This window comes from Gymnoscopelus braueri (genome assembly GCF_963280865.1).
Source record: "Gymnoscopelus braueri genome assembly, chromosome: 1".
In the NCBI taxonomy this organism is placed as follows: Eukaryota; Metazoa; Chordata; class Actinopteri; order Myctophiformes; family Myctophidae; genus Gymnoscopelus; species Gymnoscopelus braueri.
The window spans coordinates 17,562,190-17,588,939 of record NC_137603.1 but is presented as its reverse complement, the minus strand read 5'-3'; the positions used below and the strand labels follow the sequence as shown (position 1 = coordinate 17,588,939).

At 43.9% G+C, this 26,750-nt stretch overlaps 1 protein-coding gene across 6 annotated transcripts in view; it reads left to right on the top strand.

Moving 5' to 3' along the window:
* samd4a (sterile alpha motif domain containing 4A) overlaps positions 1–26,750 on the top strand; it is a 70,408-nt gene that overhangs the window by 29,410 nt on the left and 14,248 nt on the right. Inside the window, exons 3-10 of one of the 6 annotated variants that reach the window (XM_080438916.1) lie at positions 9,150–9,737; positions 14,500–14,778; positions 17,572–17,681; positions 19,508–19,594; positions 24,220–24,478; positions 24,791–24,876; positions 25,052–25,170; positions 25,893–26,097. In XM_080438916.1, the coding sequence (XP_080295042.1) occupies positions 9,150–9,737; positions 14,500–14,778; positions 17,572–17,681; positions 19,508–19,594; positions 24,220–24,478; positions 24,791–24,876; positions 25,052–25,170; positions 25,893–26,097 (1,733 nt within the window). Of the gene's footprint in view, positions 1–9,149; positions 9,738–14,499; positions 14,794–17,571; positions 17,706–19,507; positions 19,595–24,219; positions 24,479–24,790; positions 24,877–25,051; positions 25,171–25,892; positions 26,098–26,750 lie in introns of all 6 variants that reach the window. The other 5 variants (XM_080438914.1, XM_080438915.1, XM_080438913.1 and 2 more) reach the window with 5 other exon arrangements.

Genomic DNA, 26,750 nt, shown 5'->3' with positions numbered 1-26,750 from the left:
TCAAACTTCTTTTATCTACAAGCACACAATGCGCAAGGCGTAAGGCGCAAGGCGCCTGAAAAACGTTGAAGACCCCTGGTTTAGAGGCCCCAATATATAAATGTGATTGAAATGTAGGATTGGTTGGACACTGCGTTCATGATTTTTTGGCATTTCTTGAAAAACGGACCCCTCTTGCAAACTTTGGATGCCGATCATAGACATGGAATGGGATATGGAAAATGTGACTGATATGTGTTGATCACATGACTCCAGAGATCATGTATACTGATTGTGATGTGTATGAGTTTTAGTTGCAAAAATGATGAATGAATCCCATTCAAGAGTTAAAGGCCTGTTATAGCACCACAGTGCGGGTGGGGGTCCTTGGCCTACTAGGAGTGTGCATGGAAAGTTTCACACTAAATCAGTGTCTGAGATTAGCTGCCCACAGACTGACAGATGGACTGGGGCAAAAACATAATCTCCGGCCCTCCCGGCCTTTTGGCCTGGCAGAGATAAAAATCCAATGCAAAATCCCATAGATTTTTGTCAATAGAACCAGGAAGCTGCTGACTTGCTTCCGACTACAGATATACATGATCCCTGGACCACTCTATAATTCAATCATACTCCAATATTATGCCAATTATGGAAGTGTTAGTGTAAACACATTTAACCCCCTGGGATTATCTTAATTAGGGTAATGGTCTTAATTGCAGCAAGTATAATCTTATCTAACACAGCCAATGTAGATACCCTGACGGGGAAAGGAGAGGCTACTTGTGTGTGTGTGTGTGTGTGTGTGTGTGTGTGTGTGTGTGTGTGTGTGTGTGTGTGTGTGTGCGTGTGCGTGTGCGTGTGTGTCAGGCAGACACATTTGGACACTCAAGGAAGGTTGAAAGTGCCTATAGCTGAGCTGGTATTCATTATGAAGGGGATGGCACATGCATGACCAATGAACAGGGACATACAGTATGTAACTATTACCTGTGCTATTTAACAATGAGAACCTATGCAGAGATTAAGATGTAAAGAAGTCTCCCCCCCTCTCTCTCTCTCGACTAGCTTGCTCCCACTCAAGACTGCAGAGACACCTGGTATCTCCCACTCTAATTAGTAGCCTCGTTAAATAAATTGTGCAGTTGTGAGGAACACGGCAATTTCCCAAAAGAATAAAACATACGCTATAAGTTCAATCATTTATTACAGTCTACAACTAATTGGTGTGTGTGTGTGATGGTTATCTGTGTTTTCTTCACTTTTTTGATGGCATTACTTGACTGCAGAACTGGAATCATCTGATAAAGTTAGGGAAGCTCAAATTTAAACCTGCCAATTTACATTCTAATGAACTCAATTGGTGGTCTAGTTTTAAATTGGCTTGTTCATTATGGTGCATTTACACATGCGCTGAGCCTTCTCCACTCAATGTTTGCTACTTGTGGGGTTGTTGCTCCGACTCTCTGCGTAGGATAGGCTTGTCAGGAACAGAAAGTGAAACGGTGAAACAATAATATGGGTGACTGTTTTACACAAAGTTGAATAAGACTATTAAACTAACCTATGCAACACAATTGTTACTGTTCTAAATGAACATTTCATTCAAAATTGGTTATTATTGGTACGTTGCACCAATAAAGACTTCTCTTGAACGTGCAAGTGGCAGTGTGTGGGTATATCTCTCCAGATTGATACTGTTTGTCGCCTACTCTGAAACTGACAGGGTGTGTGGAAGTCTTTTTCACTAGAAGATATTTTACATTAGGAAAGAGAAAAGTATTAAATAGGCTAAGGATCAGGATTTGAATGGGTCAATCATGAAGACAAAATGTCAGTGATTATATTGGGCCCACAAATCCTGATCAGGGCATCCCTACATACAATTAATAATAATAATATAATGATAATAATATAATAATAATAATGATAATAATAATAATGCAACGAATTGACATGGCACAATCCTTAGTGTTAGGTTAAAAATGTACCTGCAAGGGTCAATGTTTACACTCAGATTCAAACTAACACAGGACTTTACTGTGTGCAAGACATTAATATTAACCCATTAAGACCAGGAACGCATCTGTGTGTCATTTTAAGATTTCTTTGGCTATTCAAAAATAGCAGATCGACAAGCTGCTATTTTTGAATAGCCAAAGTGTAAAATTATGTTTTTTAGCCCCAAATCTTAAAATGACACAGTATGAGTTCCCGGTCTTAATGGGATAAGGAGCCATCTTGCGCCCCATCGGTTTGAATGGGCACAATGCCAGTCCTTAGCATGGGTGATGAGTGTGAGCGGGGTAGTGCCAGGGCAGGGTGGCACGGAGAGTTCACCATGCGCACATTGTTCGCATGAGGGAAATGCCTCGTCAGCCTCTGTTGCTCTCTCTCTCTCTCTCTGTCTCTTCTTGTTGTCTCTCGCTCGCTCTCTCTCTCTCTCTTGCTCTCTCTCTCTCTCTCTCTCTCTCACACATCAACACACACTGGCTGACATTGTCTTTTTCTTATACTTTGTTCCATTTCAATGTCACTGCACACAGCACCATGTCATTAGCTTGTTGCTAATACACATTACACACATGCATGCACTCACGTGTGTGTGTGTGTGTGTGTGTGTGTACACACACACACACACACACACACACACACACACACACACACACACACACACACACACACACACACACGTTTGTATTACTATTACTTGAGGACATCGAAATTTTAGGACAGCACTTTTATGAATGCCATTTAAAAAAAAAATTGGGGCATTTTAGCCGTAAGCCTAAAGCCAAAAAATAGCAGATCTACAAGCTCACAACGTGTCGCGCTGCGACACGTTGTGAGCTAATAGATCAGCTATTTTTTGGTGCATGACACTGGCAAACAACAAGTATATAATATGTATAAATCATGTTTAACTCTAATTCCAACCTCTACATCTAACCTCTAAATGTCTAATCCTGACCCTATAACCCCTACCTGAATCTTTTCCTTATTGTAAACATATCTCTAAAAACATTTCACACACACACACACACACACCAGCCTGATCTCCAGAGATTACCGTAACATTGCACGGAACGAGTGCACTTCATTCCGTGGATAGCCGCCTCGGAACTCCCGAATTGCGTGCATATGTACGGCGAGTCCCACGGTGGGCGTAACCAGTCGCAACCCGGAAAAACCCGGAAGCAGAGCAGTCCCCACAAAAAAAATTACGATTCTGTGCCTATCGGTACATAACTCAAACGGCGCTGAGTAGGCACAGGCGAACGTCACACCGTTCAGGACGGCAACTCGGTCGCCTTAGCTCCCTCGGTGGTCCTTCACGGGGTGACAGTTCGCCTGTGACTGCGCGCCTCCGAAATGGTTTTGTCACAAAGGGAGCGCCGTACATATGCACGCAATTCGGGAGTTCCGAGGCGGCTATCCACGGAATGAAGTGCACTCGTTCCGTGCAATGTTACGGTAATCTCTGGAGATCGGGTTGCACACACACACACACACACACACACACACACACACACACACACACACACACACACACACACACACACACACACACACACACACACACACACACACACAGTTGCTTTATGGTTTGCTGTCCTGTTGTCAGTGTACACAGTAAGGGTGCCTAGTAAACTGCATCAATTTGGAATTTGTAAAATGATTTTATGGCCATAGTAAAATTTTATGAAGTAATGCACTGAAAATAAAAGTGATGAAAACTCGATGCTTTTAGTATCAATTGTGGTCTAGCCTATTTTCCACTAATACAGAGTAAATCAGTTCATCCTGTCTAATTTTTCAATTCAATGTATTGTACATTTTTTTATTGATTAATCATGTAAAAAATAATCAATTGGAATTGTGGTAAATTAGAGATTTCATGATGCATTGAATCCTTTCTGAAAGAATCATAATTGAATTGAATCAAATGGCTTTGAGGTCACTACTATTACACAGCAAAATCATGAGTGTGAATTTACAATGGACTCTTTTGATTAGATTTTTACACTCTCAGATTAAAATCAACTCTCATAGTTGTACAGTGTATGTCTGTGCTGTATGTCAGTGTCTCATCATCTCACCGCCTCACTCTTGTATTTTCTCCTCTTATCAGCCTTCCTTTTCGGCTCCTCTCTTCCTCTCTTTTCTCTCACTGTGGCTCACTATCTTTCTTGCACACTCACTCAGATGTTTTCCCTTTGTTAGGTTTCTGGTGGTGCTAGCGGCTAACGTTTATTCGGCAACGTAATTGATCGGTTTAGATGTTTGACTCATCAGTGGAACGGGTACAGCTGAGACTAAACAGGCGTACGGTGGAGCTCCACGCAGCGCATCTTGAAAATCGGTGCCCTGTATTTGGCAAAATCCCTGCTTTTCTCTTTTGTGGAAACAGTTTTCCAATGAAGTGTGTGGATCTATCAGGCTTGTTATTTGCAGTGGACATCATACAAAACAAAAACATAACACATTCTATCAATGTCCAGCTAACTAGAACTATTTTTGCTTGATTAGCAACCTACCAATGTTGATTTGGACAGCAAATTTTGATTTAGTTTTAGTCATAGTCTTTTGAATAAATTCCATTTAGTTTGAGTCATATTTTAGTCATCTGAAATGTTTTAGTTTTCGTCTAGTTTTAGTCGACTAAATATCATAAGATTATAGTCTACTAAATCTACAGTTTGATTTAGTTGACTATACTGTATTTTGGCGGTGCCTTGATGGCATCGTAATGGCTGATTTTACACTTGGTTGCATGCTGAAAATAGCCGATCTACAAGCTTGTAGATCTGCTATTTTCAGAGTGCAACACCCGAGCGCAACCAAACAAGAAAATGACTTGTCTTTTAGTTCTACTGGATCTCTTCTCCACTAGTCCCTCACTAACATTTTAGTCTGGTTTTTATTTGTCGCCGAAATTGTCAATATATTTAGTCTTAGTTTTAGTCATCGTAGCTTAGTTTTTATCTTGTTTTTGTCAGTGAAAAAAGGTAGTCGACGGACATTTTTTGTCATACGTTTTAGTCGACGAAATCAACACTGCAACCTACCCATAACACCTTCACTGGGCCAAACTTCCAAGCGCCGCACTGCATCCTATGTAGGGGCGGCAGTGGCTCAGGAGGTAGAGCCGTCCCAAGGCCGTCTTGGATTCGGAAGGTTCCTGGTTTGATCCTTGGCTCCTCCTGGCTGCGTGTCGAAGTGTCCTTGAGCAAGACACCGAACGTAGAACTTCTCCCAATGAGCAGAGTGGTGCCTTGCCTGGTTCCCTCCGCCATCGGTGTGTGAATGGGTGAAGGTGAAATACATTGTAAAGCTCTTCGAACGGTCGGAAAGACTAGAAAGGTGCTATATAAATACAGTCTATTTACCATATCTGTAAAAAAGTATGGAATCTCAGCACTGACGGTAGGTAGAGTTTTTTCATGTACTAATGCAAGTTTATCACCCGCAAACTAGAGCCCCCAGGGTGCAAGAGTAGAAAAGCTTTGTTATAGGTCCCAGGGTGTTGAGGGTGTTTGACTACCAACCTAGAGCCCAGATTGGACAGGTGAGACTTGGCTCAAAGTACTTTAAAACGCCTTGTCTCTGGGAGCAGTTGGCTCTCATAAATAAATAAAACATCACGTGGATGCACCTGGGACGTATCATCAGTGTTGTAGCCTGGGGTCAACGGGTGTTTCGGGTCTCGCAACATACATCCTCGCCCAGGTGACCCAGCCGGGGTTGATCAAGAGCCCCGACTTACGTCCCAGTAGCCCTGTCTTGCCCTAAGAGGACTGACCGTGGGGGTCAGTCCTCTTAGGGCAAGACAGGGCCCATCAGTCCGCTTCTACGGAACTACTCTGGGACCGGGGGAGGCTCTGGCACGTGGAGGGACTAGGCTCCGTGGATGGCCTCCTGTCCGGGCCCCTCCTTCGTCTCACCAGGTCCAGGACATAACCTTACAGTGGCCGAGAGGGTGTGCCTCTCACAGACAAGAAAGCAAAGGTGTGTGTGTGTGTGTGTGTGTGTGTGTGTGTGTGTGTGTGTGTGTGTGTGTGTGTGTGTGTGTGTGTGTGTGTGTGTGTGTGTGTGTGTGTGTGTGTCTGTGTTATTTGCCGTTGTACATGTTTCTGTGTGTGTCAGTATTTGTGGTTGTGTGTGGGCGTGCTGCAGGTATGTGTGTATGAATGAATGTCATTTCAACATCATGAGGAAGATTTGACCTGTAATACTTAGTATTGTTCACACCTCTTCTTGCATGGATTGAAAAGACAAGAAATGTTCTGCTCCGAGACTGCAGAGCAAATCCAATAGAAATGTTTACCTTTTTAGCGCGGGGTGGGAGGGGTGTTGGGTGCACAAGCACACAACTGCTGCTCTGAAAACGTGGGTGACAGCAAGACGTAACAGTTTAAGACCGCAGACCGAGTCCATTACGTCCAATAATTTATATTCTCTCTCTGTGTGTGTGCTGTGTACCATAACGTGATGTTCGTTGTCTTCGTGCCATGATTTGTTTGTAGGCTATAACAACTAAGCACTTCTTCTGTCCACCTGGCATGTCCTGTCTCAGAAGGTTTAGTAGGCTACTTAGGCAGAAATGTGAGTTTGGCTAATCAGTTCAATTCCTCTGTCCTGTAACCCGTAAAGATGGAAGTTAGGTTTCAGTTCGCCTACTGCACGTGCGTCGCCTATACTGACCAAAAAGTGGGGCAAAGAAAGAATAAAAATGCAATTGCACACAAAGTAGACGATCCGAAGGCCAGACCCATGATCGATTTTCTTGTGCAAAATCCGGAGGCAATTGGACTGTGGTCTGCTAGGACAGTGGTTTTCAACCAGTGGTCCGGGGACCACCAGTGGTCCTTGGGGGGTTACCAGGGGGTCCCAAGCGAAATTAGTTAACATCACGTCACAGTCATTTGAACCACGTAGCTTTGGCTATTCTTTCAAGAAAAATCTTGAAAATGTGTGCATATCTTTCGATATATATATTTTTAAAGCAAACATTTTTAACTCAAATAATTGCTTCTGGGGGTCCCTGGCACAAAACATTTTCAGATCGGGGTCCGCGGCCAAATGTTTTCAATTTTTCAATTTCAATTTAGGGGTCCTTGACATGAAAAAGGTTGAAAACCACTTTGCTAGGAGATAGGAGAAGAGTATGATGCGTGCCACACAACATTCTCCAATTGTATTGTAAGATATGAAAGTCCCCATCAGAGTTGATGAGTTTGCTTTATGGTTTGCTGTCTTGGACGACATCATTGTTGCTCTTCTTCTCTACTGTAAACACGGATTAGATGGTATACGTATGCCTGTATGGATTCAGTACTGTGACATTGGTGTATCATTGGATGGTGAGAGCAACCAATCTATTTCTTGGTCTCACCTCTTACGGTTGGATTTAGAGACAAGGCCCTCGCAGCTGAATTAGTACACACTGACAGCTATGGTCACTGTAACGGCATGACCGCAGGGGTCACATGCAAGTAGGCACACACACACACACACACACACACACACACACGCACACACACAAATACAACCGTGGATCCTCAACAGGAAGTGCGGCCTGGCTGCGTCCTGTTACATCTATATTTGTGTCCCCGTCCAAAACCGTTGCCCTGACCTGGAGGTATCTATAGCTGGTGGTCCAAGCTGATAGGAATAAACTCCTCCATAAGGACGCACACACACTGGTACAACAATAGCGGCTCTAATGACCTCCTGCTTATGTAAAGAGTGGAACCATAAAGCTCAGCTACAGACTCTACAGGAGGAGGAACTGAGGGATAGAATAGAAGTATGATGAGGAGGATGACGATGCGGTACGCTCTGTGTCGCCCTGGCATCCTAGCTTAGTTCCTGGAACTAAATATTTGACAAATGATCACTTTAAAAAATATATAATCCAAGATTTTGCCACGAATTTTCACGATTTTTCTAAAATAGCAGATCTACAAGCTCATAGCGCGTTACTCGGTGCCGCGCTATGAGCTTGTATATCTGCTATTTTTGAATAGCCAAAGAAATCTTCCTGGTCTTAATGGGTTAACCGTTATGCGTTTGCCCATTTGAGACACCGAGACAGATGCTACAGTCGAGTTTCGGGGCTGTATTTGAATGTGACCCCCCGCCGCCTTCGCCCAGTTTGGGGGGCGGTGTCCTTGTTGTCTCGTTCTTGCATTCAGCCAATCGCAAGGGGAGGCAGGACAGGGCTTGGCAGAATCTAGTTACCATTAAATTATACGGTATAAGTCTCTGTTTGGATTGTCCCTCACTGTAAAATTGTCCGCGTCACATTTCTCTGAACTGTGTACGTTAATTTCATTTAAACAAAAATGTTACAAAATTGCAATTCTGACTGAGTAGATTGGTTTGAATATAATTTCCTGTTTCATGTCAAGGTAAAGATTGTTCCATCACAGCACGTATGAATGATTCATTTGATCTCAGCAGAGAGTGTGTTTCTCAGCACCAACCACCGCTGGCGCATAGAGAGAAAGAAAGAGGTGCCGTCTCGGTCTTTAAATTACGTTTTACGACGTACACTATTTTATATAAAAATAATATTTGTTTGAAAATCGATACATTTTGAATGATTCGAATATGTGGTTATTTTTTTTAGGAATATTCGAACTGATTTTTTTTGCCAATTTTTACAGCTCTGCATTGTATGGAGACACAAACGTACACAAACAATGCAGATTCTGACAATAGTACCTGTATATGGTATTTTTATTTTATTTTGACCTGCTGTCTTTGATTTCTCTCATGTTACACTGATATTGGTTGACTTATAGATTTCTGTGGCGCTGTGAAGTGTAATATAGTAGAACATGAATACTGTACAACATTACATTACATTACAGTCATTTAGCAGACGCTTTTATCCAAAGCGACTTACAACCATTTCACTCTCCCTAAAAGAAGCGATATAAGCTGATCCCAAGTCAGCGCTGGGGTACACGCGTGTCCAGACGCATATGTGTCAAGCTCTACACACCATCGACAGAAACACTGGGGTCTGTGTTCTCCACAGCATTGGGTTTGGTAAAGCTAAATGATGACTTACAGTTATATGATAGGCTTAATATTTCTCCTCTCCTTCCCCTCCCTTCATTTCTCTCTCTCTCTCTCTCTCTCTCTCTCAATGTCTCCAGTGGTGATCAGCCAGTGGCAAGGCGAGTCGAAGGAGCGCGTCATCTCGCTGGTCCTCACCCACCTCCCGCTGCTCAAGCCGGGCAACGTGGAGGCCAAGGGGGAGTACATGCGCCTGCTGCCCCGCATCCTCGCGCACACCATCGAGCACGGCCGTCACCTGGAGGAGTCGCGCCAGCTGCTGTCCTACGCCCTCATCCACCCGGCCACGTCCCTGGAGGACCGCTCCGCCCTGGCCCTCTGGCTCAACCACCTGGAGGAGAGGGCGGCGGCGCGGGGCGACTCCCTGGAGAGGCCGCCCCTCCACTCCTCGCACCACCAGTCCACTCCCCCGTCCACCCTCTCCTCCTCGGGCTCCTCGTCCTCCAACACCTCCTCGTCGGGGAACCTCTACCCGTTGCACCACCACCAGCAGCGCTACGGCTCCGACGACCGCCTCAACGGGTGGCAGGGCTCCAGGGACTCGGGGCTGGGCGGAGGCTGGCACCAGCAACAGCAGGGCTGTGAGAATGGACACCTAGCGCTCTACCCGTCCTCCTCCATGCCCTCCACCATTAACACGGTCGGCATCAGTGGAGGTAGCAATACCAGTGAGTAAACACCACTCTCCTCCTGCTTGATTTCAGTGCTATGCATTTGAACTCTCCTACTGAAAGGGATAATCTATCTATCTATACATTCACAGAATCTCTGTTTGTGTGTGTCTGCCTGTCCCGGGCTTATCTCGGGCACCGTCTGACCAATACACCTCAAACTTGGAGTGTGTGTCCCAGATGACCTGGGGGTGGGCAGTACCGGGTGTAAATTGGACCAACGGTTTCTGAGAACCGGAAAAACACGAATGTGTCTCTGAAACTGTCTGTCCACGGGTCTGCGGAGTCCCCCCACGAATCTTCATGTGTTTGGGGTGGGGGGGGGCGTGTAGACACCGGCTTCCCTGATTGGTTGAGCTTCGCGTCATGTTTTTGACGCTTTGCTAATATAAGTGGAAGCGTGCACAATCGAACTCCACTTAAGCTGGAGTGAATTATTTTAAGCCTTATATGCTGTGTAATACACGCACAGAGGAACTAGAAAGGGTGACATGCAACACAAGTCATGAGCCAGGATTCGAACCTATGACTTGGTGACTGTGCCTATGTTGTGTGCATGCACATTTTCTCAGCCACCGGCACCTGCAGTGTATCATTGCTTTTTTTTTCAGGTCCCGGAAATAGGTTGACGTGGGATTTTATCCCGGACCCACCAGATACAAGGACAACATAAACACTGTACTTTACATTTAGGTTACCGCTATCCTACTATATTTTAGGTCCATCTGTCTGAACATGTTTTTCTCCTCAGTGGGTTGAGCAATTGATCCACAAACTCAATTTTTCACTTTTCCCAAGTTTAAACCCATTAAGACCGGGAAAGCCTATACGTTGTTATACCTTTAAAACTGGGAAAGCTATGTTGCTATGTATATAGCAACAGGAGTTTATTTTCTTCTTTTTGGAATAAAAAATTGAAGTTTTTCGGAAAGCGTTTTAAAAATCGACCTCAGGTCTGAATGGGTTAAGCCGCGTTTTTTGTGAATTCTTCGGAGTTTGGAAGTTACTAAGCATGCACGGCCACAGGCTCTGTTGTCACGGTTACAGTCCCAGCCGGTGGCTGGACTTAGCTTTGGGTCTACAGAGTATACACATTTACACAGAGAAGAACGGCAACAATACAGTGTACAGACAACGCTAAATGAATAAACTTTGATTCAGGAGCCGTGTCCACACAATGCGTTTTATGAGCGAGGGAGCGCTTTGGATATCATGTCCGTAGCGCTCGCACAGAGCGTTTATTCACAAGCACAATGTTCACATGAACGTTGCGTTATTTGCACAAATAGCTTAGCTGCCTGAAACAACGTAAGCACGGACTTCTCATGGTTGTGGTGACGACTTACGACTCAACGTCAGGTAAATGACCGGGTTGTTGCACACAGCCTTGATCAAATGAGCAGCCTCTTCTCCTAAAGTTTAAAGGTTTCATGACGTTCAGTTTTACCACACATTAAAAGTCTTTGTCATGGTCCTTCAAACGTGTATAGAAAGTTTTAACAAAAAATTCCACTCCATTGATCCATGGCAGGTGTTTTTCTCTCACATTTCTAAAGCCTTTTTCAACTGCAATGAAAAAATTTATCTTTGCCTGCGGGTGTCGCTGGTGAGGGATTTTGCCTGTCAATCATCGCCTCTGCTCCGCCCCCCCCCCCCGAAGGAAAGGATAGGGGAGGGGAGGGGCAAGGAGGAGAGTGGGCGGGATTAATCGGCTGTGACCTCACTGCCGAAGGGCCAAGCTCAGATTACTTTTCAGCCTAATTATTCAGAAAACCCCAGACCACAGAAAATCCACTAAATGTTCAAAGTTCAGATTTTATGGGTGTAATTGAGGTCATAAAACCCCCAAAAAAACATAAAAAAATAAAAAAGTGAAAATGAATGTCATAGAACCTTTAACTAAGCATATGTACACAGCGCATAACCCAAAGTCTGCAAATACTTTGAGTGCGCACATTTCTGGGTATGGACTAGTTATTACTATTACTATTTTATTTTTTATTTCTTGACCAGTAGTACCCTACTCGGAAATTATGCAAGTTATGGGTATGCACGCCCAAACCCCGATCTTTAACCCATATCCGCTTATGCTCTCGCAAGGTGGAGTACACACGAAAGTTTGTTTCAGTTAAAATTACAACTTTATTAGCCATGCACAGCAGATGTGTGACACATTGCCCGTGGACGAGTTTCAGCTCGCTTCAGTATATACAGTCATACTATTGAATAGACAATTACCCAGTTACTCATAACCCAGTCATGGTTGTCACACTGTGGTCATACCAAATACACCCCCAACACACCCACACACAGAGTAACTGGAGAAGACGCGCTGTGGAAGAGGTAGAAGGTGTGTGTGTGTGTGTGTGTGTGTGTGTGTGTGTGTGTGTGTGTGTGTGTGTGTGTGTGTGTGTGTGTGTGCGTGTGCGTGTGCGTGTGCGTGTGCGTGTGCACTGTATTTATACACACATACAACTGCAGGGAGACAAGGGTCTGTTGAAATTGAAGATAACTATGGTTGCAGCAGGATATTTACAGACAAGAATGCGAGGGCTATGTTTTTTTTCTTGCTGGGAGATGAAGGAAACAGCTGAGGGTTTATAAATAAAGACACATTTAAAGCCCTTCGCTCACGGCTCCAAGCAAGATCCTCCTTATTCTGGACTGTCAGCAACTTCGGTCCCCACACACAAAAGACATGAGGATTTCACAACCGGCAAACTAGTTGCTCTTTGTCGCTGCCACTACTAGCATCTGCTAACACGCTGATCAGTCATTATGAACCACTTTTTTTTTTTTTTTTTTTTTTTTACTGCACACAGAGACACTGAACCAATGGAAGGTTCTTCCAGATCACTTATTGTCATGATAATACTCATGAGACGGAAAATGAATAAAAATAAAAACATTATAGGGGGGGGGGCATCTTTTGCATACAGTATTTTCAAATGTGAAAATACAGTATATATTTGCTGCATCCAGTAGTATTATCCAGAATATGTGAATATGTCAATTTAAATCAAATTCCATCGATTCAGATCATAGTCTGTTACAGGCAGCACGCTGTTGTTGAATAAAAGTGGGAATGTTGTTGATACATTTTAAGTAGTATCAAATGCCTTTGACGAGTGAGTGGTTGTATCAGCTGTTTGTACATTGAAGACAGTCACCACTTTGAAGGTGATATTATTCCTGGAGTATTTTATTCAGCAATCTTATTACCTAGAGATCAGCCTCCAGTGCCCTGAACCCCCTTTCCGTTCATACACTGTGTCCGTCTGGCTGTGCTAGTAGGTAAACACATCAGTGTAATTGTCTGAGCTCATCAACCTGCATGCTATGGTGGGAATGCTCATCCCCATCGCGTCGCCCTGTTTACCCCGCCCAGCACTCGCCTCTATCCCAAACCACAGCAGAACATACCACCCATCCCTTCCCATGTAAGGCTGCCTTTGTGGGGCACTGTATTTAGGGAAAATGGCTAATATTTAGGGACTGGAACTTGTAATGTTAGCTGGGCACCTATTTTAAACGGGGGCCGTGAAGTCCTATACATAGCGTCAGTAAGTGGTCCACATATAGGAAGGAGGAGACGGAGTGAGAGAGAGAGAGAGACTGGTGGCAGTTTACACCGGCAAAGTGGACACACATAAAGCTCCCTTCTCCTCTCCATCTTTGATTCTGTTTACCTCCCTCTTGCTGCTTCTGGAATATTCCATGATTCCAGGGCGGCTTCTGTCGGGTGCTATAGAAAGGCCTACCTGTTGTGTGTGTGTTTGTGTGTGAAGTTTTTTTTTTTTTTTGACTGACCCATGCACACAACCCAACTTCAGCGTTGGGTTTTCCAACCCCACAAAATCAAACAGGAAAAGGTTTGGTTTGGTTTGACCCCAAGAGCTCTCTGTCATAAAAGCAATTATCAAGTGAAAGAGAGCAAAAGGGAGCGACAGAGAGGGAGATATGAGAGAAAGACAGACAACCTTATTGTAGGGATGAATGACTGATGGCTTCTTTATACTTTGTCATATGATTTTCAGCCAACCATGTTGAAAATATTTTATATATATATATAATATATTTATTTATTTATTTCTGCCACGTGATACGTTTGTACGACAGAGTATAAATTGTGTTTAAGGCTTCCCTGTGGTTTCTGTGGTTTAGAGGTTTCATACCTAGAATATGTACAAAAAAAGAAATGTGCAAAGTGAACATTTTAATGAAACAATTCTGGAAGATATCCAGTTGTGAGTCTGGAATGTAACCAGCCAAGCACCTGGAGCATTTTTTCTTTATTTTGCGTTTAGAACAAAGATATCTAAAATCCAATTAGTCTTGAGCAGGAGGAGTTGTTATTGTCCACAGGTAGGAATTGCTTTCATGGCCATTTACTGTAGTATGACGTCTGCATGTTTCAGGAACGTTATTCATCCATCAAATTAGTCTGATGGTGACGGGATACGGGTAATGGGGGGGTCCCCCATTACTATTAAAAGCAAAAAAATAAGAACAATCATGAATCAACTGTTGTCAGCTCAATGTACAGTAGAGTAGAGTTGTAGAGTTGTACCAAGCCTGAGTCTTCTCCCTCTAAAACAGTCTGAAATTATTTTTATTTTTTTACAGTGAGTGAACACCAGTTTCCCTTTATATCACTGATGATTATATGATTGTAGTTATATCATTTGTTTCCCCCTCAAAAGAGCCCCTAACTAACGGTTGTGGCCTGCCTCTGTTGACTTTTGCTGTTGTCCTGCAGTTCTGTCGAGTGGCGGAGGCAGCCAGCAGCACAGTCCCTTGAAGCGCTCCGTGTCCCTCACCCCGCCCATGAGTGGCCCCAGCAGTCAGCCCCTGGGCCACGTCTGGCTGTCCCAAGAGGACCTACGGGCCCCCCGGGGCACCGCCCTGGACCACGCACCCCTCTCCCCCCAGAGTAGCATCGCTTCGTCGGGCAGTGGAGGCAGTGAGCATCTGGAGGAGGCTGGTCTAGGAGGAGGGCATCGCAGTGCGTTTCATGAGGAGGGCAGCGGCATGAGGGGTGCGTTGGAAAGATGTAGGCAGATATAGTCACTGTCATATTAATAATGATCACTGTGATGCTTCCTTGTTGGGGGGGATGGGGGGGGTCACCAACCATTACCTTTACCTGTCGTTTGGGCTGAAATTCGATACCTTTATGGCACTGAACTGCCTCGATACCATCGAGTACCGCAAAATGTCATGTCATTTGGTACCAAATTTGGATACCTAATTTACATTCCGTAGTACAACGGTGTCACGTGCCTAAAAGAACCGATTTACAAGCTAACAACGCATTCGCAGCGCTAGCCGTTGTTAGCTCGTAGATCTGTTCTTTTCACAAGACATGCAGGAACAACACTATGCTGTACACCCAGAGTCAGGGCTCATTTGTGTTGTTGTTGTATTGAGAGGGTGGACTACAGTGTGCGTCGCATAATGTGTATTAATAGAGTGCAAAAGTATGGGTTCATTTTATCAGGCTCGATGCCAATAGTGCACAATGCAATATGCATTATGGAAAAAGCCATCACTGCCAAGACCGGCGGCAACACAATTTGATGAAACACTTGAACGTACATTTAAGAGCAGAATATTGCTTCATGTTTGACTGACAAGAGGACAGACAGAACTGTACACATAAACTTTCCCCACAGATTGCTAAATAAATACTTCCAGGTTGTGCATAAAATGTCCACCTCTTTCATCTCCAACCAAACACAAAACCTTCACGGCATTTGTCCCCATGAGATTTGAGTATGTTTTCATCCACTATGTTTGCAAATGGAGAGGGTGGGGCTCTGTGACTAGGGAGTGTTCTTTTAATACATCCATGGTGGGTTATTCTGTTCTTTCTACTCATACAAGACTACATATTTATACTTTTTAGCTGAACAGGGCAATTAGTTCATTAAACCTTCGGCACATGAGTTAATAAATACTTGTGGACTGTGTACTATAGGCGCAACCGCAAAAAGAGCCGTGCTTCAAAGTTCCTAAACAACAATAGTTCCTATTGTTACAGTGGGGAGAGCAGTACTGCAGCAAAAACTGATTTTATTTCGGCTGCTTCTCAAAGTACTGTATTCTGCATGAAATTATTAATAAGTTATAAGATGTTGTTAAATGTCACATTTTGTTGACAAAGGGTTTAAAACAAGCAATTTATTTTAACAAAGTCACAGCAATGCTTGCTAGTGAGGCAGCAGTTGAATTACATTTTTTAAACAGTTAATAGTTAATATATAATGTACTGTAATGTGTAATGTAATTTTATATTTGTTAAAATGTATTTTATAAAATTGGTATTGGAAAATAATATCGTTCAGGAACCAGAACATTTTTAACGATACCCAGCCCCGGCCCTACCCTACCTTTTGCACATTCAAACCATCAGTTTTTTTTATGCCATAAGCATAAGAAACCTAAATTAAAGTCAGGCCCACAACAAGAATTTAAAACAACAACAACCTCCAAGCATCAAATGTGGTTGTGTGTCTGCTGTTGGCAAACTACACTTATTTATAAACTGTTAGCTTGTCACCTTTTCATTTACACGTTTCAGAATTACATTTCCCCACCAACTTAAGAAACAATGTTTACAAATCATGAAATGCAATGTCATTAACTCCAGCAACAGCTGGCAAAGAATCGTTAGAGCAGGTCACAGTCAGAGAGAGACAGAGAGACACATGACAGGTCAGTGGTGTGGGTGAACCTGATTCTACAGCTGTGTGCTGTGTGTGTCGTGGAGGCAGCCAGCCAGAGCTGTGAGAAGTGGTTTATCCAGCCAGGAAGCAGAGGGGACCACGCTGACCTCAGGAGCCCCCATTCTGGGCCTTGTGCTGTCTGCACAGAGAGCTGAACCTTTTTATGTTTACTCTCTCATTTTCCTCTACTTATAGAATTGCTCGAGGCGTGTTCTACAGTACATTTTGTCTGCCAGCTGCTGAAAACAGCCATTCATTCATAGTTGCGGCCACAAAGTGAGGCGCACACTTTGGGCTTATACTCTCCTTTGGTTGAAGTAAGAAAGGATAATACGGCTACTTTAGGACAAACAGAAGACCGTTATCACCCATGTTGACAAAAAAAACAACAACTAGTAAACTAAATTCAGAAACTTCAAAGTGTCCAGAATGAACAGTGCCAACTTTGTCTCCTAGACCGTTCCTGTCATCCACCTGCCTTTACAACAGCACAGTGTGGTCTGAACCCTTGTTGTAAGCATTCATACAGTACTACACTTTGGCCTTGCTAAGCAGGTTTTGCTTTCAATGCGACGTGAGTCAGACCCTGATCTAATTTGTTTGTTTGCCATAAATTCGCTTGCACAACGTTGGCAGGAACTACAGAAGAACCCATGAGCGAAACAGTCCGCTGAACCAAGTGCCTTGCTTTACCCCAAACTGCATTTTACCGCAAAGATGAGCAAAATGTCTAAAATACTACCAGCCACGCTGAGCATTCTTTGAGCGTTTTGTACCAGCTACAGTAAGCATTTCCAATAAACTGTGTCAAATTGAACATGTGACATCACTAAGCATTACCTTGGATGTCCGAGTTGGTCTACTCGTGAGCACTAGACTTTGAGAATTGGTTTGTTTGAACAATTTAGATGATTTGGTGAAAAACTGATGTTGTCGCTGAACTTTCATGTCTTAATGAACTAAAGACAAGGTCAGTTAAAGTTGCGTGTGTGTGTGTGTGTGTGTGTGTGTGTGTGTGTGTGTGTGTGTGTGTGTGTGTGTGTGTGTGTGTGTGTGTGTGTGCGTGTGTGTGCGTGTGTGTGTGCGTGTGGCCTGCCCCACAGATGTCCCTGCGTGGCTAAAGAGCCTCCGTCTCCATAAATACGCTGCTCTCTTCTCCACCATGACCTACGATGAGATGATGTCACTGACTGAACAGCAGCTGGAGTCACAGGTCTGTAGACATAAAACATTCATGGTGAGGACACTCTGCCTTACTGACTTTGTGCATGTCAATGATTTCCTGTGATGCTGTATGTGTGAATTAAAAAACAAACAGATTTTAGAATGCTCTAATGGCACCAAGATTAGGAAATATTTGTACATTTTGAAATGTAAAGGTTTCACTGGGTGAAACTGCTTCAATCTAAAGTTAGGAGTGTTTATTTAATTGAACTGTGTATGAAGTCTTAATAGCCGTGTATGAAAGCTGCTGTACAAATAGCGTTAGTAACAGTCAACATTAGAGATGTAACAATATTGTTGTTATAATGATGACGGCGATAACAAACATGTGTCGATATTATCGTGGGACTATGACGGCATCTACAGCAGGGGTTCCCAAAGTTGGGGTCGCGACCCCACTTGGGGTCGCGGGAGACTGGCGGTGGGGTCGCGAATTTATTTTGGGTAAAAAAAAATAAAAATCAACAGAATGGATGAAATACAACCTAAAAATGCGCACCGAACGTGCAAGTTTATGTGCATAGATTACCTCCAGGTTTAGGTGGGGTCGCGAGTCAATGGCCGCCTTATTTTGGGGTCGCGGGCTGAAAAGTTTGGGAACCCATGATCTACAGTAGGTATTCAGGCTGAGGTCGTTTTTGTTTGAACATCAGCAGAGTATACTGTTGAGAGTGAAACAGCCTGGTTTGCGAGGCTATGGCACTGGAGGGACCTTGTGTTCACGGCGATTATATTAAGTGTGTAGATAATTTGAGCAGATTCACTGATCTTTGCAACATCGCATCTGTAAGAAACCTTGGCGGATGTTTTGAAGATCAGCAAAACTGCACAAAATATCTGCCACGGATGATCGCTATGAACATAGGCTAGAGACTGAGACATGCTGACGTACGGTAAGCGTGTTGTGTCATTTCCTGTTTGAGTTTACTGTCGGTCGGCACTCGACTATATAAGTTGAGTATACAGTATAAATGCTCATTATTTTTTCTCTCCCCTCTTGTTGATTGTGTTAGCTAAACGACTAACCCATTGTTTCCGTCTGTCTGGCTGAATGACGTAGCCTAGCCATTTATAGCAACTTAGCTTATAATCTTATGTTATTATTATATTATCGTGTTGTGAGTATTTGGTATTGTTACATCCGTAGTTAACATTATCACTATCACTCCAAATTATACTTCAATATATGTATGTAGTATTGTCTAAAGATATTAAACTCAACATTCCTTACAGATACATTTCATCCATAGTGAATTTTACTAAATTCAGTTCACCTGTATCACCAATGTTTAATCAAAAGTAATCAACGATTGTCAATATGATTGTGGATATCATGTAATCATGAAACCTGTCAAATAATTAGTTTTATCTGGCCAGTCAAGGTCTTGTTGACCCTGTCCTCAATGCCACACCATTACACAAAGGGTTAATAACCAGAATGTTGTGCAAACCATCTCCCCTTCCATCAGACTCACAGAGGAATAATAAAATCACAGAGGCCATTACAAACCTTGACCAAAGATATAATACAGATAAGTACAATGAGACATTTAGAAATTATTAAAAAAAAACATCAGTAATCATAATTACAGTATTAAGTACCAAAAACAAATCTGGATTATCGTTATTTAGGCATTGCCATGTAGCCTTTCCCCAACACTACAAAACAACCAGTAGGACTGCAAGGATGAGCAGCACTGTGTTCAGATAATATTCCTGTATTCTAAGAACCATCAATACTAGAGTAGGACTGAAAAGAATGGTTGAAGGACTTATCCATACAAATTACATATGAAACTGTTTTTCCTCCAACAGAATGTCACCAAAGGGGCGAGACACAAGATAGTCATCAGCATTCAGAAGCTCAAAGAGAGACAGAACTTTCTGCGCTGCTTGGAAAAGGTCAGTGCGTGTGTAGATCTCTCTCTCCTCAACCCCGTACAGGAAGCCTGCTATTAGCTATGGTTACTACCATGAAATAAGCCCCTGCCTTGCCTCCTGTCTTCTGTTCCTCCCAAAGCTTGTATACGGCCCTGAAGAAACGTTGTAGAATTCATGACCTTTTTTTTTATGGCATGGCTCTATTAGGAGGCAGAACCATCCAGAAGAGGGTCTGTGTGTCTGTGCTAATCTCGCAAACCGCTGGAACGACCAGCGCCAAAGTTCTTATGGTCACTGCCAGTAGGCCACATAATGAAAAAAATACATTTGGAGTCATACGTTATAGATATGACTGATGTCACAGGCTGGCCACATGAAGTCAGAGAGCCACATTGGAGTCAGGCTGTTCCCATGTGGATCCCGAGATCCGTATGATTCTATTTTTTGTGTGTATGAGTTCAATCAAACACAAGACACAAACACAAACACAAGCCAGGCTTTCTTTCTAGTGAAGAGTGGACCGTGTTTCCTGTGTGTGTGTGTGTGTGTGTGTGTGTGCGTGTGTGCGTGTGTGTCTGTCTGCCTGTGTCGTGTGGGGGTGTGGGTGTGTGTGCACAGTCTTAGTAAGTGTTACTTTTCTGAGACGGCGACAACCAAGGGAACACCTAATCCAGGAAGGAGTGTTTTTGGCTGCGGCATTGCAACCGTGGTCACCGACCCCACCCACCCCCTGACCACACAGCCCCTCTGACGCTACTGTAGCTCTATCTGCCCAGCTCTGACAATGGCATCCAAGGGCATGCCACAGGAGGGTCTACTTGTACCCGCTAAATTCAGGCCTAACCTTTTCACCAAAGGCTTTGGGCTAAAATTTGTTAGCGAGTCATTCGTTGGGCCTGGGGAAATGGGACACCTGTTGGCTTGGTATTTTGGGTTTTACACACGACGCGCCTGAAAGGCACCAGGACCGGGTAAGTGGTGTCGGGAATCGGGATGAGAGCAATTGGGGGGGGGGGGATAATATGATGCAGCGATACACAAGCAAGAAACAAAATATGTATTTTTGGGATCACATTCTCTCTCTCTCTCTCTCTCTCTCTCTCTCTCTCTCTCTCTCTCTCTCTCTCTCTCTCTCTCTCTCTCCCCTGTCAGATATATTATTCGGCTCGTCGGTGATGGGTGGTAGAACTGTCTAGAATGATTCCCTTCGCGTACAGTGATCATATTAGCACTCCACAGCAGGCTGCTAAGACAATAATACCTCTTTATACCTCATCTCTCTGCTAATGGCCTGGGGGAAAGGATGTCAGGATTCAGACATAGTATTCAGCACTTTCTTGGAATTTGCCGTTTCATGGTTGGAATGAAAAATGAAACAAAACAAAGAAATGATGTGCACTTGAATATGAAAACAGAACCTAACAAATTCTTTAAATCATGTAGGGGGAAAACTTTAGTTTGTTTATTTACCACAAAAACATACTTCACTGCTACTGCTACCGTATCACAGGCAAGCGGATGTTTAGTACATATTCGAGTTAGAAAATGTTGTCCATTGTCAGATCAACCTACTGTATTATCACTCTGTGAGATTGCTGGTGGCCGATGCTATTGGTCGAGGGGGCTCCTGATGCCTGATTGAGCAGTACAGTAGGTGTGTTGGTTGTGTGAGGTTCAGAGAGAGAGTATGAAGTTAGCAGTATAGCTGTGAATGCAGCAGTGCACTGCATACGTTATACTGTTTAGGCTATTTATCAGTTAAAGAATACTTCTGCTGAGCTACTACTTTTCCAGGTCTAGATGATGATTTTTTTGCTGTTCTTATTGTTAAGTCATAGTGTTCTGTATATTTATAGGAATACTGTAATGAATGATTGGGCATCTTTGCGTTCCCAGTTAAATTGTTTACTTGTTTTATTGGTTGTTTGGTCACTTAAGGAGTGTATTATGCATTATCTCCACTGGATAATCTGTATGACGTCTGCTGTGGATGTTAAGGCTTCCCATGATGAGGTGTACATTGGTTGGAATGATTGGAATGCCACCCACAGCCTGTACTTAGGTGTGACTAATCACCCTGATTGTCAGACGCTGTTCATAGGTTCAGAGGTTCAGTATTTGTAGTGCGCCCCCCCATCCAGTTATTACACTGGCCCGGGGCGCAGTCCGGAGAAAGAGAAAAACAAAGGACAAGACAAAGAAGACTAGACGAGGACAACATGAACTCAGTCACACTGTCAGTCAGTCACATCAGGAGGGAGCAGAAACACACAACGAACCCACAAAACAAAACAACAAGTGAACCTAGGAGTCTCTACAGTGAATCTACATATCTGTATGTCTTCTAAATCTTCTAAAAAACAGGTTTCTGAAAAACGTATGTTGCTATAACAGTGGTGCTCAGACTTTCTCCATGTCAAGGACCACCCAAAATGATATGCATTTGGCCACGGACCCCCATCTCAAAATATTTTGTTCCAGGGACCCCCCCCCCCCAAAGCAAAGATTTGAGTTACAAATGTTCCTTTTAAAAAATATATATTAAAAGATTTGCACACATTTTCATGATTTTTTAATAGCCAAAGTATAAAACAATGGCTATAGCTCAAATCTAAAATGACACCGATGTGTTCCTGGATTGAATGGGTTAAGCATGTTTTTAAAAGTCCCTAGGGTGGGGGGTCAGCTTTGATCCTCAAAGGGAGTTTGTTCCACAACTTCGGTGCCAACACAGCAAATTCACGGTCACCTGTCCGTACTGTGCTTCAAATACAACTGACTGTGATGGGCATATCGATACTTGTATCGATATATCGTTTGGTATCGATACTTTAAAAAAAAATCCGGTTCCGTTTGGCACTTCCGTTTCCGGTGTACGGCCATTTCCGGTTCCGTTTCTGGTACGTCCGTTTCCGGTTTATGGCCATTTCCGGTCCCGTTTCCGGTTTGTTTCTGTTTCCGGTTCCGGTATCGGTATCGGTATCGGTATCGGAAAATTGGAAAACATCTGAGTGACCTGGAGCTTAGATTGGTCTAAGAGTTCAACAATATACTATGCAGGAGCAAGACCATTACAGGCTTTGAACACAAACAAAAGAATCTTAGATGTCACTCTACACTTCACTGGGAGCCAATGGAGAAAGACAAGGACTAGACAGGGGCGTCAGTAGCGGAGGAGGTAGAGCGGCCGCTTGGGAACCGGATGGTTCCCAGTTCGATCCCGGGCTCCCCCGGAGTTAGTGTCGAAGTGTCCTTGAGCAAGACGCTGAACCCCTAATTGCTCCCGATGAGCAGGTTGGTGCCTGGCATGGTTTCCTCCGCCATTGGTGTGTAAATGGGTGAATGTAATGCACAATCATTGTAGAGCGCCCTTGGATAAAGGTGCTATATAAATGCACCGTTTACCATTTACAAGGACTTGGTGCCTGTCACAAGTCTGGCAGCAGCCTTTTGGTTCAGCTGCAGACGTTTGAGAGTCCCATCAGCGAGTCCAGCATAGAGGACGTTGCAGTAGTCCAGCCGTGAGAAGATTAAGATTGATAGAAGCAGGACTGTACCACTGATGTCACTTGTCTGTCGAATTTGAGCTCTGAATCGAAAATAACTCCCAAGTTTTTGGCGTGGGGTTTGACCAAGGGGGCCAAGTTTCCCATGTCACTGGCGATCCGGCAGACTATGTTGGTGGACCCACAGGGGACAATCTCACTCTTGCTATCATTCAGCTGGAGGAAGTTCTGAGTCATCCACTCCGTGATGTCATAAAGGCAGTCTCTAAGGCAGTCCAACCCAGTGTGGTCATTGGCCTTCTGTGGGAGATACAGTTGTGTGTCATCCGCGTAAATGTGGAACAAAATGCCATGGCGTCCACCTGAGGGGGAGCATGTATAGAGAAAATAGTATGGGCCCCGGGAATCGAACCCTGGGGTACTCCACAGGTGAGATTTGCTTGGCGAGAGGAGCTGGCGGCTATGTTCACCGGCGTGAATGTTCTATTGTTAAGGTAGGAATGAAACCAGGACCAAGCAGTGTTTGTGATACAACTGGAGACGGTCAATGACGTATATAGGGTTTAACTGGTTAAATCAATCAGCTCAAGTTATGACTTTCAATCTAGTTTACCGTCTTTTTCCATGGATCTGACTCTGCATGTACATTTTTCTCCATATCTCTGTTCACCAAAACTTTCCGAGTCAACACCCTTAACACCCTGGGCGACAGTGTAGGCTGGGAAAAACAATCGTTGCTCATCCGTTCAATTGTCGATATACGATGTCATTGCCAATCGGCACAACACTTTTATATCATTGTGATGTCCATCAAATTTCAATATCAGAAGCAAATTACTCGCGTGGAGTGATATTAGAAACAGTTTTTCCTTCAAGATGATGATGCCAAACAAAGCTTTAGCCCAGAATGTTGCTTTCCCCATCACCACATACAGACCGTGACTTGTGCACGCTAATGACTCAGCTAGTTAGAGTTCATACACTACATCCAACAAACCATCACCTCATGACCAGTGCCACCCGTCACATCATGTCTCTTTTCTGTCTTTCTCTCCATTGTTACAGCAAAGCAGAAACGCCAACACTCAAAAAGAAAGGTTGACAATTATTTATTTTTTACTCAATTCCTGGCGTCCCCAGGACGTGCTGGAGGGTGGGAACCTGCGTGCACCCCTACAGGAGCTCCATCAGATGATCCTGACACCCATCAAGGCTTTCAGCGGGGGAGAGGAGTCCTCTCCACAGCGCTCCCTGCTCGGCTCTGAGGGCAAGAGTGTCGCGCCTGGCTCCCACCTAACTGGAGGGGGAGGAGGTGGAGGAGGAGGCGAAGGTGAGCCCGGAACCAGCCTCATCGCTGAGGGAGACCTCCCTGGCCAGTTCACACGTGTCATGGGTAAAGGTAAGCTAGCCAGCAGCCTGGATCCAGCATCCTTAGTTGGCTGGAGAGCCAGTGGTTTGAACTGTATTCATGATCAGTTGAGATCAGTGTCATTCAGTTTTGTTGTTGTTGTTGTTGTAGAATATCTTCAAGGCCTCATGGACTCTTTTCACACCCTAGTCCTCTCATCCATAATGACAGGATAGGGCCAATGATTGAAAACCGATATAAATCTTGTGATTTATTCATCAGTGTTCTTAATGTTTGAACTACATTCAATTGATCAATCTTTTATCATGTCAAATCCCCACTTATTTTTCACCCTTCCCCTAGTTTGCACCCAGCTGTTGGTGTCCAGACCTGACGAGGAGAACATCAGCTCATACTTGCAACTCATTGATAAGTGCCTTATCCACGAGGTAAACAACCTCACCACAGTACCATGTAGACGGTTACAATATTTTCTTCTACTGGAAAGAATCAGTCAGGCTTTGTGCTAAATAATTTACACTGCTACCCACCTTCTTCTTCTTCTTCTTCTACTACTTCTTCTACTTCTTCTTCTTTGATCCCTACAATCCGTCCCCACACCAGTCCTTCACTGAGACACAGAAGAAGAGGCTGTTGTCGTGGAAACAGCAGGTCCAAAGGCTGTTCCGGTCCATTCCCAGGAAAACCCTCCTCGACATGGCAGGGTACCGACAGCAGAGGAGGTACACACACACACACACACGCACACACACACACACACACACACACACACACACACACACACACACACACACACACACACACACACTAGGGCATTCACGAATAGTGATTTTTAGCATTCGACTTATTCGACCTATAAGTATTCGAATATTCGAGTAATCGATTTGATTATTAATTAAAAAAGATTTTGGGGGGGGGCCAATGGCATTGATGACTCGACTCAAGGAATGCGAGTCGACGTCAGGCTCCTCGCCCGACGCGTTGACTTTTAGGGGACAGCCCTAGGCACAACTTCACATACAGTATGAAATGATTTGACAACAATCAACCATGAATGGATTAGGAAAACTACCAACACCAGAGCTCATAGCTGCGTGTCTGATGAAGAAATGTTTTTTTTTTCTTATTTTCTTTTCTTTGAATAATTGACTTTGATGTACAGTGGTCGAATAGTGGTTTGATAGTCGAATATTTGAATATTCGATTATTCTGTTACACACACCACATACAATCTTCCTAATTTCTCTGGCCTTTCCTATCATTTCTGCACAACACCATTGGTGCAATGCTTCATATGAATCTCCTTGGAACATACTTGAACACTTGAACATAGCGCATGTATGACCAGTAACTTCAAGTACAGTACAACAACTCATTGAACTGTACATGCCATTAAAATGAAAGCACTGCATAACTCTCTGTGGGCCTCCTCCCTCTACTCCAGCCGAGGTTTCGGCCAGTCCAACTCTCTCCCCACCGCTGGCTGTGTGGGGGGAAGCGTGTCCACCAGAAGGAGCCTCCGTCAGTTCCAAATGCCTTCCAGGAGCCTGCCGGGGGCCAGGCTCGGCCTGCTGGGCACCAGCGGCCTTCTGGGGCCCACGCCGCGCAGCGCCAGCAGCACGCCCACCGGCCTGAAACAAGGTAGACAGGTGAGTCTGACAGGAAAGGGAGTGGTTGATGAGTGGATGGCAGAAAATCATACTTCCCTCCCCTTTGTTCTTTTTTTGTTTCGTTTTTTTTGGACGTGCTGAAATGCTAGCCTGGAAACCAGACGAACTCGGTTGTGATTGGATTTTCCCTGCCCCCGAAGTTGTGGGCCACCAATCAGGGCCCAGTATGCAAATATGGGGACAGGATTATCACCAGAGGCATTTTGTTTTTATCCGCTCCTTGGAAATGCAGGTTCCATACAGAGATTCCAGACTAATATCTATACAGTGATAGTAGTCTGGCCATGCCAGGCTACTGAAATGCCAGTAGCCTGTATTTGGATTCTTAGGCATGTAGAAATTGTTTGAGTGCAAATGGTATTTTGTAGAGGGAATTTAGAAGTATGGTGAATTGAGCATTTTCTCATGTATATTACTGACTTCAATAGCAATTTTATGGCATCAATATTATTTTTTAACTGAGTGAGAATTGTGTTAGCCAGAGTGTCAAGATACAGATAGCAAACAGATAAGCATCGTAGTGTATGCACATGTAGTAACCAGGTGCAGGACAAACAAAAGATCAACATAAAGAAAACATTGAGGTCCTCCCACTGTTTTAAAACACTGGGAGCATTTTAGCAGTGTGCATA